This window comes from Podarcis tiliguerta (genome assembly GCF_965153285.1).
Source record: "Podarcis tiliguerta genome assembly, chromosome: 3".
NCBI lineage: Eukaryota > Metazoa > Chordata > Lepidosauria > Squamata > Lacertidae > Podarcis > Podarcis tiliguerta.
The window spans coordinates 77,289,032-77,303,828 of record NC_139536.1 but is presented as its reverse complement, the minus strand read 5'-3'; the positions used below and the strand labels follow the sequence as shown (position 1 = coordinate 77,303,828).

The 14,797-nt window shown below is 42.6% G+C and overlaps 1 protein-coding gene across 3 annotated transcripts in view; it reads right to left on the bottom strand.

The window, feature by feature from the left end:
• Positions 1–14,548, bottom strand: part of RNGTT (RNA guanylyltransferase and 5'-phosphatase) — a 119,919-nt gene extending 105,371 nt beyond the window's left edge. The window contains exons 1-5 of one of the 3 annotated variants that reach the window (XM_083433518.1): positions 14,474–14,548; positions 10,620–10,729; positions 9,648–9,751; positions 9,480–9,568; positions 2,979–3,054 (exon numbers count right to left, since the gene is read on the bottom strand). In XM_083433518.1, the coding sequence (XP_083289644.1) occupies positions 2,979–3,054; positions 9,480–9,568; positions 9,648–9,751; positions 10,620–10,706 (356 nt within the window). In that variant the 5' untranslated portion in view covers positions 10,707–10,729; positions 14,474–14,548. Of the gene's footprint in view, positions 1–2,978; positions 3,055–9,479; positions 9,569–9,647; positions 9,752–10,619; positions 10,730–11,324; positions 11,594–14,473 lie in introns of those variants that run through there. The other 2 variants (XM_083433519.1, XM_083433517.1) reach the window with 2 other exon arrangements.
• Between the last annotated feature and the right edge of the window lie 249 nt (positions 14,549–14,797).

The window sequence follows — 14,797 nt, the reverse complement described above, 5'->3', positions numbered from 1 at the left end:
CATTTCAAGAAAAAATACCTAGGCAGTTCACAAAACAGTAATTAACTGGTTGTAATTATATTACTTACATTTCTATATATATTTATATCTGAGTAAACATATCTATTTATTCCAATTCATTTTAATCAGCCATTTTAAATAATCAGACCTCCTGATTCAAATGCTTCCATTTCATCTGTCTTGTTAGCTATTGAAGGTAGAGCACCACTGCTTGCATCTATTACATCTAAAAAGAGTATGTGCTTAAAGATGCTTTCAACACCCAAAATCCCACAGTAAGGGTCAAGACAAACATCATCCTTTTAAACTTCAGAGCAAGCCATTTGGCAACAAAGTCAATAATGAAAAAGGACAGTGGGCAAAAAGCAGTGGGTCACAACCACCTTCAGGATTCATGAAGTAACAGAGAGGAAGAAGAGGAGCCTGCTAGATCAGGCCAAGGGCCCCTCTAATCCAGCATCCTGTTCTCATAATGGCCGATCAGATGCCTATGGGAAACCAGCAAGCAGGATTTGTGCCCACTCCTGTGTTTCCAGCAACTGGTATTCAGAAGCATTGCTGCCTCCAACAGTGGAGGGAGACCACAGCCATCATGGCTAGTAGCCTTTAATAGCCCTCTCCTCCATGAATTTGTCTAATCCTTTTTTAAAGCCATCCCAGTTTGGGGCTATCACTGCCTCCTGTGGCAGAGAGTTCCACAGTTTTAACTATGCACTGAGTAAAGAAGTATCTTTTTTTTAATCTGCCCTGAATTTCCCAACACGCAGCTCCAAGGATAACTACAAAAATGCAAAGTCTGTAACATACATTATCACTAATCATTCAGTAAGTTACACATTGTGGTATGTAGACTTGCCAAATCGATTTAGGAATAACAATTGCACAGTCAGATGGCGTATGAAGTTTGCTGTCACTGGATTTGTTGGCGAAGTTTGTAAACACCAACATTCCTTGTCAAACTTACGCCCTATTCAGAAACTTTGTAAACTGTAAAGTATCGTGTAAAAGCATGGAAAGGATACATACATGTTTTTAGCAATTAAATGTATGAGAACATTTACATGATTTTGGAAGAGTGAAATTATTCCTGCTCTTAATATTCTAGTGAAAGACCTCTCTTTTCAGCAAGACATTGGGCTAAAAGCTCCTGTGTTAAAATAAAGGTATTTGTATGCATGTTTTTAGGGGGGAAGGATTGGATTTTGTTGCCAAGTGCAAAGACCTGGTATTATTTAGCTTTTTTATGTTTCTGGTTTAAAGGCACTGTTATTAATGTGACACCTTAAAAACCTGTCACTGCACAAATAATACTAGGACAACTTATGAGGACAGCCACAGAAAAACAATTTTCTGATAAACAGAAGAATCTTTCCACAGCTGCAAAACAAACATACCCAAGGGCTAAAAGATAAAGCTAGAAAATTAAAACTAGAAACATGGTATACATAAAATCCACTGAAACTTTTCATCAAAGCAAATCAACAGCAGACTAGGTAACTTTAAGACCATAGAATCAGAACAGAGTATCTTAAGAGAAGATACAATCCAGTTCAACAAGATGTGTATAGGAAAGATCACGATTCAAAGAGGAGCTAAAGGATGCAATGGTGTTCACAGGATCAAAATGTTTTAAAACTAAGGGTTGTATGTGAGCAGCATTCTGCACGCACACACACACACACACACACACACACACACACAGTGGCACTTTTCCTTCCTCTCTTCTCCCCATGTGCCCCCCAAATTTGCTCCAAAGGGTCCCCAACCCCCAGTCTGTTGAATGAGCAAAAAAGAAGTGTTGGATGCAATCCTGACACTGCCCTGTAGCCTGCCTCAAGGGTCAATTGTATCAGTTTTCCACCTTCAGGCAAAGGGAAGAGATGGAGAATGAATTGTTTATTTCCAATTTAATTAATATGACTGGCAGTTTGTCAGTAGCCACCAGGCAGTTCTTCTTTCTGCTAGAACTACACCTTTGTGGGTGAGAAAAAACTTGTTTGTATGTGTTTTGATCCAACTGGAAAGAGGGCCAAGCAGGGAACACAAAAGGAGCAGCAACCAGAGGTGCATAAAACCCAGCTGCCTGCATTATAGGAGGGGAGCACAGTAGAGCAGCTCTGAAAACTATCCACCTTGATTTGCGCATTTCATTGCAGAAAAAAGGGGGATGTATCAATATAATTCTTAAACAATTAAATAAAAAACGGAAACTATGTTTCTTGTTATGATGCAAAACGGCCTCAGAAGTCATAATACTAGATTGAAATGCACATAAGTTGTAGGTAATATTATCATGTAACCAAACCAGACCAAACTGGTTGTTAAAGTTACACACACTCAACTCACAAGGATTCCTCCAGGAGTCTTGCTAGGTGCCTACTGAATGCCAGTAGCAGGACTCTCGCATCTGCTGGTATTGCTTTATGACATAAAAGGGCCAAAATCTCACACTTACTTAGAAAACCTGTAACATCCAAGTTATTATCAGCGGGGACTTTGTAATCATATCAGCTCCTAATTTCAAGACACATTTTCCTGGAGGCAGAGGCAGGGGGAGGGTGGATAGGGTGGTAGTAGTAGTAGAAGTAATTATTATTATTATTATTATTATTATTATTATTTATACCATGCCCATCTGGCTGGGTTTCCCCAGTCACACTCTCGGCGGCTCCCAACAAAACACTAAAACAGAATAAAACTTCAAACATTAAAAACTTCCTTCTTAAGTTGCGGTCAACTAACTCCTCCCTGGCAATACTACGATCTATCAACTACTATTCCACATTTGCCACATTAATGAAAGAGATATTGGAAAACAGCATCTAATCTAACAGCATCAGCATTCCTGAAACTTGTATGCTAAAAGATAAGGGTGCTATAATAGATTAAGCTACAAATTACAGCAACCAGCCCACCCATAAAACAATGAAATGTTTACAGACAATCCATTTTTAAATTTTAAGAAAGCATAAAGTTACCTCCAGTCCAACTTCTCAACCAGAAAGGCACAGATAAGAAAACCAGTACGATTGAAACCATGTGTACAATGAACACCTAAAAAACAAAAATTAATTGCAGTTACAGAGACTATTTTAAAGCACCAATATTTCTTTTCCGGCACAGTCAGACCTCAAATAGGTTCTCCCTTCAGGGTGGGGTCAGTTGACTGCTACATTTCCCTCCCCCTGCCACATATTTGGAACAGCAACTCTGTGCTGGAAGAAAGCAGAGCGGAAGCTGGATTAGGTAGGCTATAAATGCTTCCATGAGTAAACAAGCATTTCATTTCTTTACGTTCTACTTTCAGCCAGGGGCTGAAGGCAGAAGTGCAACCTATTCCTCCTGAATTCAGTTTTCCCAAGAAGGATGGCTTTGAGCTTCCTTGATGCAAGCACCAGGCCCTACATTATTCTGAAGATGCTTTTCTTTCCTTCACACCAAAGATGACGATCTTTCATTTTTCAGGAAAAGTGAGAGAGAGAACTTTGAACTCTGCTCTCATTTGCTACAAGGCACTTGTGGTTCGAGGACCCCCAACCCCCGTGAGGCATAAATAAACACACAAGGACGCGTGGTATAAGGTTTATGGGCAAGGAAAAGGCCACAACTTTATTGGTTACTGCAATGAAAAGGTATTGGCTTAGGCATTGGATGACCACAGCAGAGGGGTTGAATCATCAGTAGAGTAGATGGAGCCAGTTGATGCCTATCCAACTATAGGCTCACCCCTGATGTCACCGGGGGTCGTGCCATGGCCTCCAGCCAAGCAGGCATCGGACAGGATACACGACCGCCAGATTCCTTTAACGGAATACCCAAATCGAAGGCGTAGGCGATGGCCACACCTAGCCTTCCCACACAGCATAACACCCCAATCCAATGCCTAACCTACCCACCAATACCACAAAAGTTGTGACGGTTGCTACGAGGTAGGCGAAAAAACCCATAGGCCTAATGCCAACAGGAAAAACTCCTACCAGGCCCCCAGACAACCGGGCGACCAACCTAAGGTCCATAGCAAGGCCAGAAGAAAACTTAAACCCTGAGCTAGAGGGAGTGGAGGGTGGGTGACTCGCGGAGCGGTGACGTGGAAAGAGGCCGAGGAGGGGGCCGGCGCCAGCATATATCTGAAGTCCAGGCACGCCCCCTCTACGGGCGGCTCCAGGTGGGAGCCGCCTCCTGGGCGTGCGGCGCCGGCCAGGTGAGCCGGAAGGAGCAGGGGCTCCTGCCCCTGCGTGGGCGGGGTTGGAGCTCCCGTCCACAACCACTCCCCTCCCCTCTGGGGAGGAGAGTCTCTGCCAAGGTCACAGTGCCCAATCCCAACCCATTAGGCCTTCCAAACTGTTTTACTCAAACTTCCTCAAATTACCCTGGCCACAGCAGTTATATCCAGCTACGTCTTTTTCTCTGTCCTTTGCCATTCTCCTCCCTGTTCCACTATAATGTGCAAAGAGAACAAGCACCCACAGCAGTGCTATGATCTGTAACTGGACACATTTTAAGCAGTATTTCGAACCACAGTTTTTCCAGAATCCAACATTCTTCTTCTGTTTCAAAATATTATGCAAATCAATGTGCCTGAGCTAAAAGGAAGACTGCTTTTGAACATTACAGAATGTCAGGTTTTTTGTCTTCCTTTGAATTACCTCCATCAAAAGATTCCCATTCTTATAACATGAATTCTGATAAAATCTCATTACTAATACTCATCCATATCAGTAGCCTGCACGGAAGCAGCTTAACATCAATTACTGTACTGATTAACAGGTGCAAGTATTCCATTTCTCCGACACAAATATTTGTAGGAACCAAAGAAAGGACTATAAAGAATTTAGCGACCCAAAACCTGGCGGTGTGGGGAGGGGAAGGGAGATCACATCTCTTTACTTGCTATCAAACAAACAGACAAAGATTCTTCACTTAGTGTTACTGACTAGAATATCAGGGCAGGCAAAGAAGTAACATATCCAATCAACACATGATTATCTTATGGGATTCACAAGATGTAATGTCAGTCACCGGCTTAGATGGCTTTAAGTGGGCATCAGGAAAGTTCATAGAGTACAGATGGGGTCGAAAGATACTATCTATGAGAAGTTAAACAGAACCTCATGGTTCAGAGACAACACGCCTCTGAATACCAGTGACTGGGAGAAAGGCTTCATGTCCCATTTGAAGGCTTCTCATAGGCACATCTCATACATAGGTATGAGATGCTGAACGGGGGGGGAGTCCTTGGTCTGATCCAACAGGGCTCTCCCTGTGTTTTAGGGAACCTTCAACAATAGCTTGCATTTTAAGACCACATTGCACTTTGTTATTACAACAAAGGTCAACGATCAGCAATCAGCTACAAGAAAATTCCTGAAGTATTAGATTTATTACTTAAGTTATTATATCTGCAGTATGGTTTTTTTAATACAAAACCGCTTAAGAATATTATTCCTGTGGCAATATCTCCATCTAGTGGCCAATTTAAAAATATATTAAAACTACAAAGTTATTGATTATAACCAGCTTGTTTTTTTTAATCTTGAGTCTAAATTAAAATACAAGTGTCAGATTTAGATGTCTTTGTTTGTATTAGTTTTGTTATTCAAGACAATAACTAATTAAAGCAAACAGTTATGTCTTTTACAGTTCCTACTTAATACTCAGTATTTCAGAAATGAAAGATTTGCTGGCTTATTTCCGTTTTTTTCTTCATATTACTCAGGGCCTGTATGGTCTGACATTTACTTATCCAATTGTATTTCCTTTAATGTAAATACATTAATCCAGCTCTTCAGTTTCCCCCACTTCCACCAAGTCTCTCTATAAAGGCAAGCAAAAACCCAACTAGTTTAGTTAATTCACCTCAGAAGGAAAGAACTAGATGGTTTCAGCAAGTACTTTTTAACAATGTTCCTTTTTAAATTAGACAGGCACCTATAATGATGTTTGGTCATCTGCTGAAAACATTTTTAGAGACTTAATTATTTCACCATTGGTGCTTTGGTCCATCAGGGAAAAAGGCGGGGTATAATAAAATAAGGTCTAATGCATAGAACAAATGGAATAGTGTCATGATGATATTTAAAATTCTCCAGCACTTCTCAATTATACTTGACTCTACCTGCAGAAGTATCACCTATTTTCCCTTAGCAATGTTTGCAGAAAACCTACCAGATGTGAAGTTTTTAATATGCTAATATTCAAGAAAAAGAAGTAAAAATATTAAGGCAAAATGTAACTTAATGTCAGCCTTGTGAACCATCTCAAAAATATGTCTTGATTTATGCAGCATAAAATAAACAATGTGAAGCACTATTTGTTCCCTGTATCCTAACATCAAAAGTTTACAGCCCATCACTGAAAATTACATTTAAAACAAGTATCTGTTATGAACTGTTTTAGAACCAGGTAACAATACCCAGTTTCACTGCAAATTGCTTATCCAGTAGCAAGGCCTTTCTGCACTATAACTGAATGTGCAATTTTAGCCACTGTGTGCTGCAGAAATAACAGTGCAATATCCCAACATGAACACATAATAGATATGAGCCCAATAAAGTACTTTGCTCTATGGGTAATTTTAAAAACATGCTTGTTGTATATTTCTGAATTTGTTTTTTGTGGATTTTGTTTTGTTATATACTAACAGAAACCTACACCAATAACTAACAGAAACACATACACCAATAAAACAAACAAACACACCATTTTGAACAAACAGAAAGCTTCTAAGAAAACTGCTTTTCTTCCTCCAAGAAATGATGTTCCTATCAACCCCAACTTAATCTCTGTAATAGAACTATGTAATGTATCACTTGTCTGCTCATCTGGGGAGAGTAACAACTACCACGAACAGGCATTTGGGTAGCAAACTTCTCCTTCTAACAGAGGAAAATGTACACACACTATACCCCAGTTCTGTGTTTAAAACAGAACTATGCCACAGAGGCTACACACATGCCATCTCCCCATTTTAGATCATTAAGAAACCACTAATCATTTAAACACAAGAAGGCTGCCTTGTACCAGGTCAGATTATCTGTCCACTTGCTCAGTACCAATTTATCTGACAATCAGCAGTTCTAGAGTGCCTTAACACAAAGGTCCTTGGTGCTAATATCATAATGACATTATACAAATCTATGGTACAACCACACTTGGAATACTGCGTACAGTTGTAATCACCTCACCTACAAAAAGCATATTGTGGAGCTGCAAAGGCAGCCAAAATGATCAAGGGGGTGAGGAAAGATTACATCAGGTGGGGCTTTTAGTTCAAGGAAAGGCAAGTAAAAGGAGACATGGCAGAGATGTAGAAAAGCATGCATGGGGTGGGGGAAAGTGGGCAGAGAAAATTGTTCTCCCTCTCGCATAAGACTAAGAACACAGGAACATTCAATGAAGCCAAATGCTTAATGTTTCAGGACAGACAAAAGAAAGTACTTCTTCAAACAAAGCATAGTTAAATTGTGGAATTTACTCCCTCAAGGAACAGTGATAGCCACCAATTTGGATGCTTTTAAAAGGTGTTTAAGGACAAGGCTACTAGCCACAAGCGTTGTGTTCTACCTCCACTGTCTGAGACTGCATTTTCAATAGGCCTACTCTGAGTAAAACTTAGCCAAATACCACCCACAGACGCCACAACTGAGAGCAGATAAGGACATTCTCTTTCCACTTCTGATCAATTCAGTGCTGCTGTCTCAAGAGGAAAGACTTAAAGAAGTGGATGGGCACTTGTAAGCTGTCTAATCCAACCTCCTGCTCAGTACAGAAAGCCAGAACTAGAGCATCTGCAACAGATGGCTGTTCAGCCTCCCCTTAAAGCTCCTACCTCTAGGAAATCGGTTCCACTGCTGGACTGATTTTGTTGTCGATATGTTTCTCCTAATGCTCAGTTGAAATGTGCCCTCCTACAGTTTGTGCCCCTACCCACTGAGACTGTATACACTTATAATTTCCTGTGAAGAACTTGGAATACTATGTAACAAATAATGTATTTCATTAATTTTACTCACGCCTCTGAAACTGGCAATTAGGGTGGGGGATTAAAAATGAGCCTATGCTTTATGCCAGTGGTTCCCAATTAGCTAAGTACTGCGGACTTGGTGTTGAACCAAAGGTGGAGTGCTCCGAAAGCCCTGCTTATGCCATATTGGTAGTCAAGGTGACCCCATCCTTGATTGTTAGTAGCTGTAGCACTGAGCTCATACACAGCTCACTTTGATATCCACTAATTGGCCAGCCTGGATATAGTACAGTGGTACCTCAGGTTAAGAGCTTAATTTGTTCTGGAGGTCCGTTCTTAACCCAAGGTACCACTTTAGCTAATGGGGCCTCCCGCTGCCACAGCGCGATTTCTGTTCTCATCCTGAAGCAAAGTTCTTAACCCGAGGTACTATTTCTGGGTTAGTGGAGTCTGTAACCTGAAGTGTCTGTAACCCGAGGTACCACTGTACTCTTATTTGTGGGCTTGGGAGGTTGGGCACAGAGCCCAGAAAGCGGACACATCTGTAATGTTTGGGGTATCAGCCACCTATTTCCATGTGATGTATGCTACTCTGTTGTATAAAGAATGTATGCACATTTGCTTGAGTGTGGACAGTCCAACATCGGACGCGCCATCTCCTTGCTGTGGAGTCCCACAGAAGACTTTGAGATGGGGCAAGGGGAAGTGGCAGGTTGCTGTTGCTAACTCTATTCCTTTCTCTTTAATAAAATACTAGAACTGATCACTTTGGCGTTTTAGGCTTCTTCCTTGGTTCTTCTGCAAAATTCGAATGTCTGTGAGCCCTCCGGCTCTACAGGTCACAACACCAAGCCATAGATCCCCTACTTTTGCAAATGTTGATATCACTATGGTAGTTTTTTAGTATGTGAATGGTGCCATGAACCCCCTGGGTGGGTTCTGCAGACAACCACAAGTTTGGAACCACTGCTTTATACAATGCCTATGCTTTATAGAGACTACCAAGTAATGTAGCCAAGAGGGCTAACACTACACTGTAGAAATTAATTAGGTAAACTTCAAAACTAGATATACCCAACTAGACATTCAGGCCTGTACATACATTACCAGTAATAACAACTATATTTTTCTCAAAGTGTGGGATTCACCCAGGTTTTACTCAGAGCAGACCCACTGAAATTAATGAGCATGATTGTTAGGCCCATTAATTTCAATAGGTTTTCTCTGAGTAAAACATAGTTGACTAACACCTATTTTATTCTGTCCCAGTTGTGTGATGCTGGCCAGATTAATTTACTGCCTTTAAAGGAAGGTGGGTCTTTTACCTGGAACATAACATAGGTGTACTAAATAACTCGCCCGCCCCATAAGTACTACTGACCACGCTACTACCACGGGAAATGCTCACTCCCAAATAAAACTGGTATATGGTGCGGAAAGGATTGGAAGGGTGTTGTGTGAAAAGAGAGATAAACAAGGCAGAAGAATGGCAAAAACAGAAATATTAAACACGTACCTATAAGTTCTGTTGGGTTCTTATTACTAAAATGTTCACATATACGAATGAATGTTTCTGTGTTATCAGCTGTGGGGCATTCACCATGCCTGGCAAAACAAAACAGTCAAAGTTATAGAAACACTCCTCTTGTGTAAAAGCAAATACTTGTGAATTCAATCAACTTACCCTTTACACTGAAGTTTTATATATGTGATCCCATCCTTCTCTATATCACTCCTGTCATAGAACCTAGTGGTATTTGTCAAGTCTATCAGCAGACCCATCTTAACCTGGAAATAATAAAACCAGTGTTTAAGGCACACACAGTTCTTCCAAGGACTAACTGCCCCCCCCCCGCTGCCGCCGCCAAAAAAGAACTTATTAACCACTCCACACTGTCTCAACCCTTCTCCAACTCCTTAATGCTGCTGTTGATAAAAGTGCTTTTAGCAGTCTCCACCACCACAGCATATTGTGTGATAGAGAAGCTCATCCCAAAAACAGTCTCCTAAGTTTGTGCGCATATTGTTATTTTTTTTACTTTTGCCTCAAAAGTTAGTTTATTTACCTTCTGTTTGTTATCTTCAGCATGCATATCCTCTGCACATCTAACATACCTTGCCTCACTCCTCTCAAACTAGCAATTCTTTTGGTTAAAAAATGTAGACATCCACTTTGAGTGTAGACAGTAGTAAAGTGGATTTATAGCCCCAGGCTACCAGACAACAATAATAATAAAAAGGAGAGTACCAAGAAACAATTGCATAGCCAAATCTAAATGTGAATTTGAGGCTACATATACGCCTGGCGTGCTCTGGTCCACGGGGTCACGAAGAGTCGGACACGACTAAACGACTAAACAACAACAACATATGCTATGGAAGCATGCTGGGCACTTTTCCTCTGATGTGCTGTTGCACATATGCTTACAGAGTTTATACAGTTAATGTATGTTTCACCAGTGCAAAAGGATAGTGATTCTGTAGAGAAACTGGCTTATTTCTATCTATACATCTTCCCTCCGCAATTGTGATTTCCCACTAGCACTGTCCCCAAATAGCCATTATGTACAATCTTCTATTATTATACTTATCAAAGGGAAGGGGGAATCAAATGTTTATGCAGTGAAGGAAACACTTCTTTGGTTTTATTCTTTACCTTAAGACTTTTCAAGTAGTTTGATAACATACTGGGGTGGAAACGATACTCTTCAGCAACTTGATCATCATATTTTGGTCCCAACATTGTCTTCAGGGGCAAAAACTTCCCTGTGTGGCAACAAAATCAAAAAATCTTACATCTTTACAGCACACCTATGGAGTCATATAAACATGTGCGACCGTAGGCCTGAATCTTTGTTAAAATGCTTTCATGAGAACTGTAGAGGAGTTTGCAAGATTTCGTTTCGGTTTAAAACTAACAAAAACAAACCAAATTGAAACCCTGGCAGCACCGCCATATCCAGAACGATGAGTAAATGCTTTCATACACCTGTGGGACTCCCAAGTCCTACGTAAACGGGGAAGCTGCGTGAACCTGATCTGTGCCTGGACGGGGAGCCCATGTAACCTGCGCACCTGCGTCTGTCCAGGGGAGACTGACAATTATCTCTTTGGACTGGAGGAGCGTGAATAAACCTGAGGATCTGTCTCCGCGAAGGCCGTCTCTCTCATGGCAAGGATAACAAGGCACCAAGCGGGGCACAAGTCCTCCTCTACCCGCCTGCAACCCACCGATCGCACCGGCGCGCCGGGAGGACAGGCGCAAGTGTCCAGAGGCCGGGAGAAGCACGGCTGCTGCGCGCGAAAGCGACGCCTGTCCCGCCCTGCCGTCACCTCACCGGCCACCCCGATCTCCGCTCACCTGCCACGGGCTGCCCGCGCCTCGGGCAGCTCAGCCACCGCGGCGGGATCTTGTTGAAAGACATGGCGGCCCCGAGGCCGGAAGACTCACGCAGCCGCCTCGCTTCTCCGGGAGGCAGGACTCCCTGACAGCTCCCCCTCCCGCGCCAGTAGCGGCGCCGGCGGCAGCAGCAGCAGTCCCAGCCACTTCGCACGGAAGCCGCCAGACCACAATGCACCGCGGCCGAGAGCGGCCGGTTCCGCTTCCGGGATCCATCGAGCTTGCGGCTTGCTCTGGCCACTCTAGGAAGAAAGGAGGGGGTGTCCCGTCCTCTCTGTGGCAGCGCGGTTGTCAAAGCGGAGACGCCGCCCTTCTTCCCATAGAAGTACGAAACATGCAGAGGAATACCTCAGGCTTGAAGGAGCGGAGAGTCATTATTACTGTAATGCGGTGGGTTTTCAAGTAAAATATGGTTTCTGCAAGCAAGGGGTTTTAATTTAATAAAGTTTATACTGTACTGTACTGTAAAATACATATAGAGTGGGATTTAACGTAGCTCACCCAAACCCCGCAGAGAGGATTGGGGAGGCGGCGGAAAAAGGGAGGTCCCGTTGCGCCATATGTTATTTTAATAAAGGTAAAGGTACCCCTGCCCGTACGGGCCAGTCTTGACAGACTCTAGGGTTGTGCGCCCATCTCACTCAAGAGGCCGGGGGCCAGCGCTGTCCGCAGACACTTCCGGGTCACGTGGCCAGCGTGACACACGGAAACGCCGTTTACCTTCCCGCTAGTAAGCGGTCCCTATTTATCTACTTGCACCCGAGAGTGCTTTCGAACTGCTAGGTTGGCAGGCGCTGGGACCGAACAGCGGGAGCGCACCCCGCGGCGGGGATTCGAACCGCCGACCTTTCGATCGGCAAGCCCTAGGCGCTGAGGCTTTAACCCACAGCGCCACCCGCGTCCCTTGTTATTTTAATAGACTAAGTTAAATTTGCACGCAACTACTGGATCCCGTCCAGCTTTGCTGGAAGGCGATGCGTCTTAACATCGTCTCGCTCCTCACACCAAAAATGGGCGCCCTATCCAATATTAGACTGCTTCTTGTGGCAATGCAATTGTGTTAACAGGACACGTTTAAGATGTAAGTTGCGTTTTAAAAAATAATAAATAAAGCCCACAAAGAAGACCTGAGTTTGAAAGTAAATCGTAGACTTTTCCGTTGTCTCCTGTGTGCAGCTTTCACTTTTACTGTTTTAGGAAGCCTGGAGGGCAGAGAAACAGTCTATAGGCTTTTGCAAGAGACTCAAATTACTTTTGAGCCATCAAAAGCATTGGGGAAACCCCTTCTGAAGACCAAGAAAGGGCCAGGCTAAAAATAAAAATAAAAACAGAGTTACCATGTGTCCCCTTTTTCTAAGACACATCCTCGTTTTCAGACAATTTGAGACAAATTGCATTTATGTGCTTAGCAAAGTGCTCTCGGTGGGATCTGCTCAGGAGCAGGTGCTGGGGCAGTGCCTCAAAACCATCTTCCAAGCACTGGCATTTACTGCCACTTGCCTGGGCGGTGCAGTGGCGAGACAAGGTGGTGGTGAGGTCAGGGGTGCACCTGTAGAGCCCATCCAGCACTCTCACCCATGTGCTTATGCAGCCTTATGCACCATTCAGGTAAACAGTGACCACACCATGGTCAGGATGGTGACATTGTGATGCCACTCCTATGTGGGTTAGTCCTAAGGGGGGTGGGGGGTGGCTTCCACCAGCTGAATGGCAGCCACCCAAACTCAATGTTATATTGTGGGAGAGAACAGGCATTGTAAGGGCTAAAACTGATACCACTTTGAAAAAACTACCAATTATCCATTATGAATACATAAAAAAACAAATACAACCCCACGGAAATTCAGACACAACGTCCTTGTTCCACACTGATACTTCAACTTCAAATTAGCCATCATCCTCCAATCATAAGGAAGCTTTATAAAATCATGGAACCACTAAAAATTAAGCATAATCTCGGGCGGGGGGCCAAAGCGGGTGTCTCCTGTGTCTTCATAACTGTTTAGTTTTAACTTTTTATGTTTGCTACCCTGGACTCCTTTGGGAGGAAGGGCAGGATAGGAATTTAAAACAATAAGTGTGTCTTTAATTTTAACTACTGCCAATATAGTTCATTAGCTGGATCAGGGTTCACATTGTTTTGGAGTCAAGTCTACGTGCACACAAAACAAAACAAAAATACCCTGATCCTTAATGTTTGATTTAAATGCAGCCTTCAGTCAGTAGGTGGCGCAAAGATTTCACATACTCACACAACATTAATTGCAAATCTTCATCTCATTGGTGTATGAATAAAGCACAATCCATGAACACGTAATATATTAAAAACACGAAGGAAAGAAACAATTGTCAAATGATTCATCAGCAGATTTCAAAATGCTGTATCAGGTTTCAGCCTCCAACACCAAATGCCTTTGTAAAGAAATGTCTTTAGATAGCAACAAAAAGTCAGTACAGTAATGAGGGGGACAACTGTATCTACATAATGTAAGAAGAAACATGATTTGAACTGAAGCCTTAAGGGAAAATTCCCTGAACATCAGACTTATAAGGCAACAGGAAAAGTTAAAATAATTATTAGCATTCTGTGGGGGTTTAATAATAATTTTAAAAGGACTTTAACTATTAATATTAAGCTATACAAATAAAATGCTCTAGAGGAGGTTATTGAAAGAGCAAACATTGTGTCTGTACTATTTATGTTGACTCTAAAACTCAGCCTTCAAGAAGATAAACAATGGAACTATTGCTTTCAGAAATGTGACCTACTTTCCAGACCTTGTTGACACTAGAAGATAGCTGCCTGACCTTGAAACAGTTGGCATTGGCAACGGGCCCAACCATTGCTTCCCTAAACACAGTTCAGCTGTCCAAGGAACTAAGTGTAAAGCATGCTCATGTCTATTCTAGAAATTACGGCTGAGGCCTATGATCCCAGTGGTTCTGTTTTGAACATAATGTGCTCAGCTGCATTAGCTGCCAGCCCAAAGTAAATGTGACTGCTATGTGGGAATAAAGAAGGCCTCACGTACGAATACTGAGGGAGGGCAGCACAATGTGACACATACATATACATACACACACACACACACACACACACACACCCCTACCTATATTTCAATCCACATGTCTCCATTCCTTAGGAATACATTCAGGATTGGCCCAAGCTATTTTGCTGCCAGATGCTGATGTTTCAGCCTGCTAGCAACAGCTATTTACCTCAGGTTCCTCAAAGAAGCCACCCCAGGCCTTCCAAAGCTTTGCCAAGCCTGTGGCAAAGACTTGGCCATGTTATAATTGTGAGAGGCCTTTATAATCTATGGTTGGCTGCTGCTTCGTATGGTGCCACAGTTGCTGTCCAATCTCTCTGGATTCTTGACAGTTATGGAGTGCCTGTCAAGCATCTTGCACTTCTTGATTTCTGTTTTGTTTGA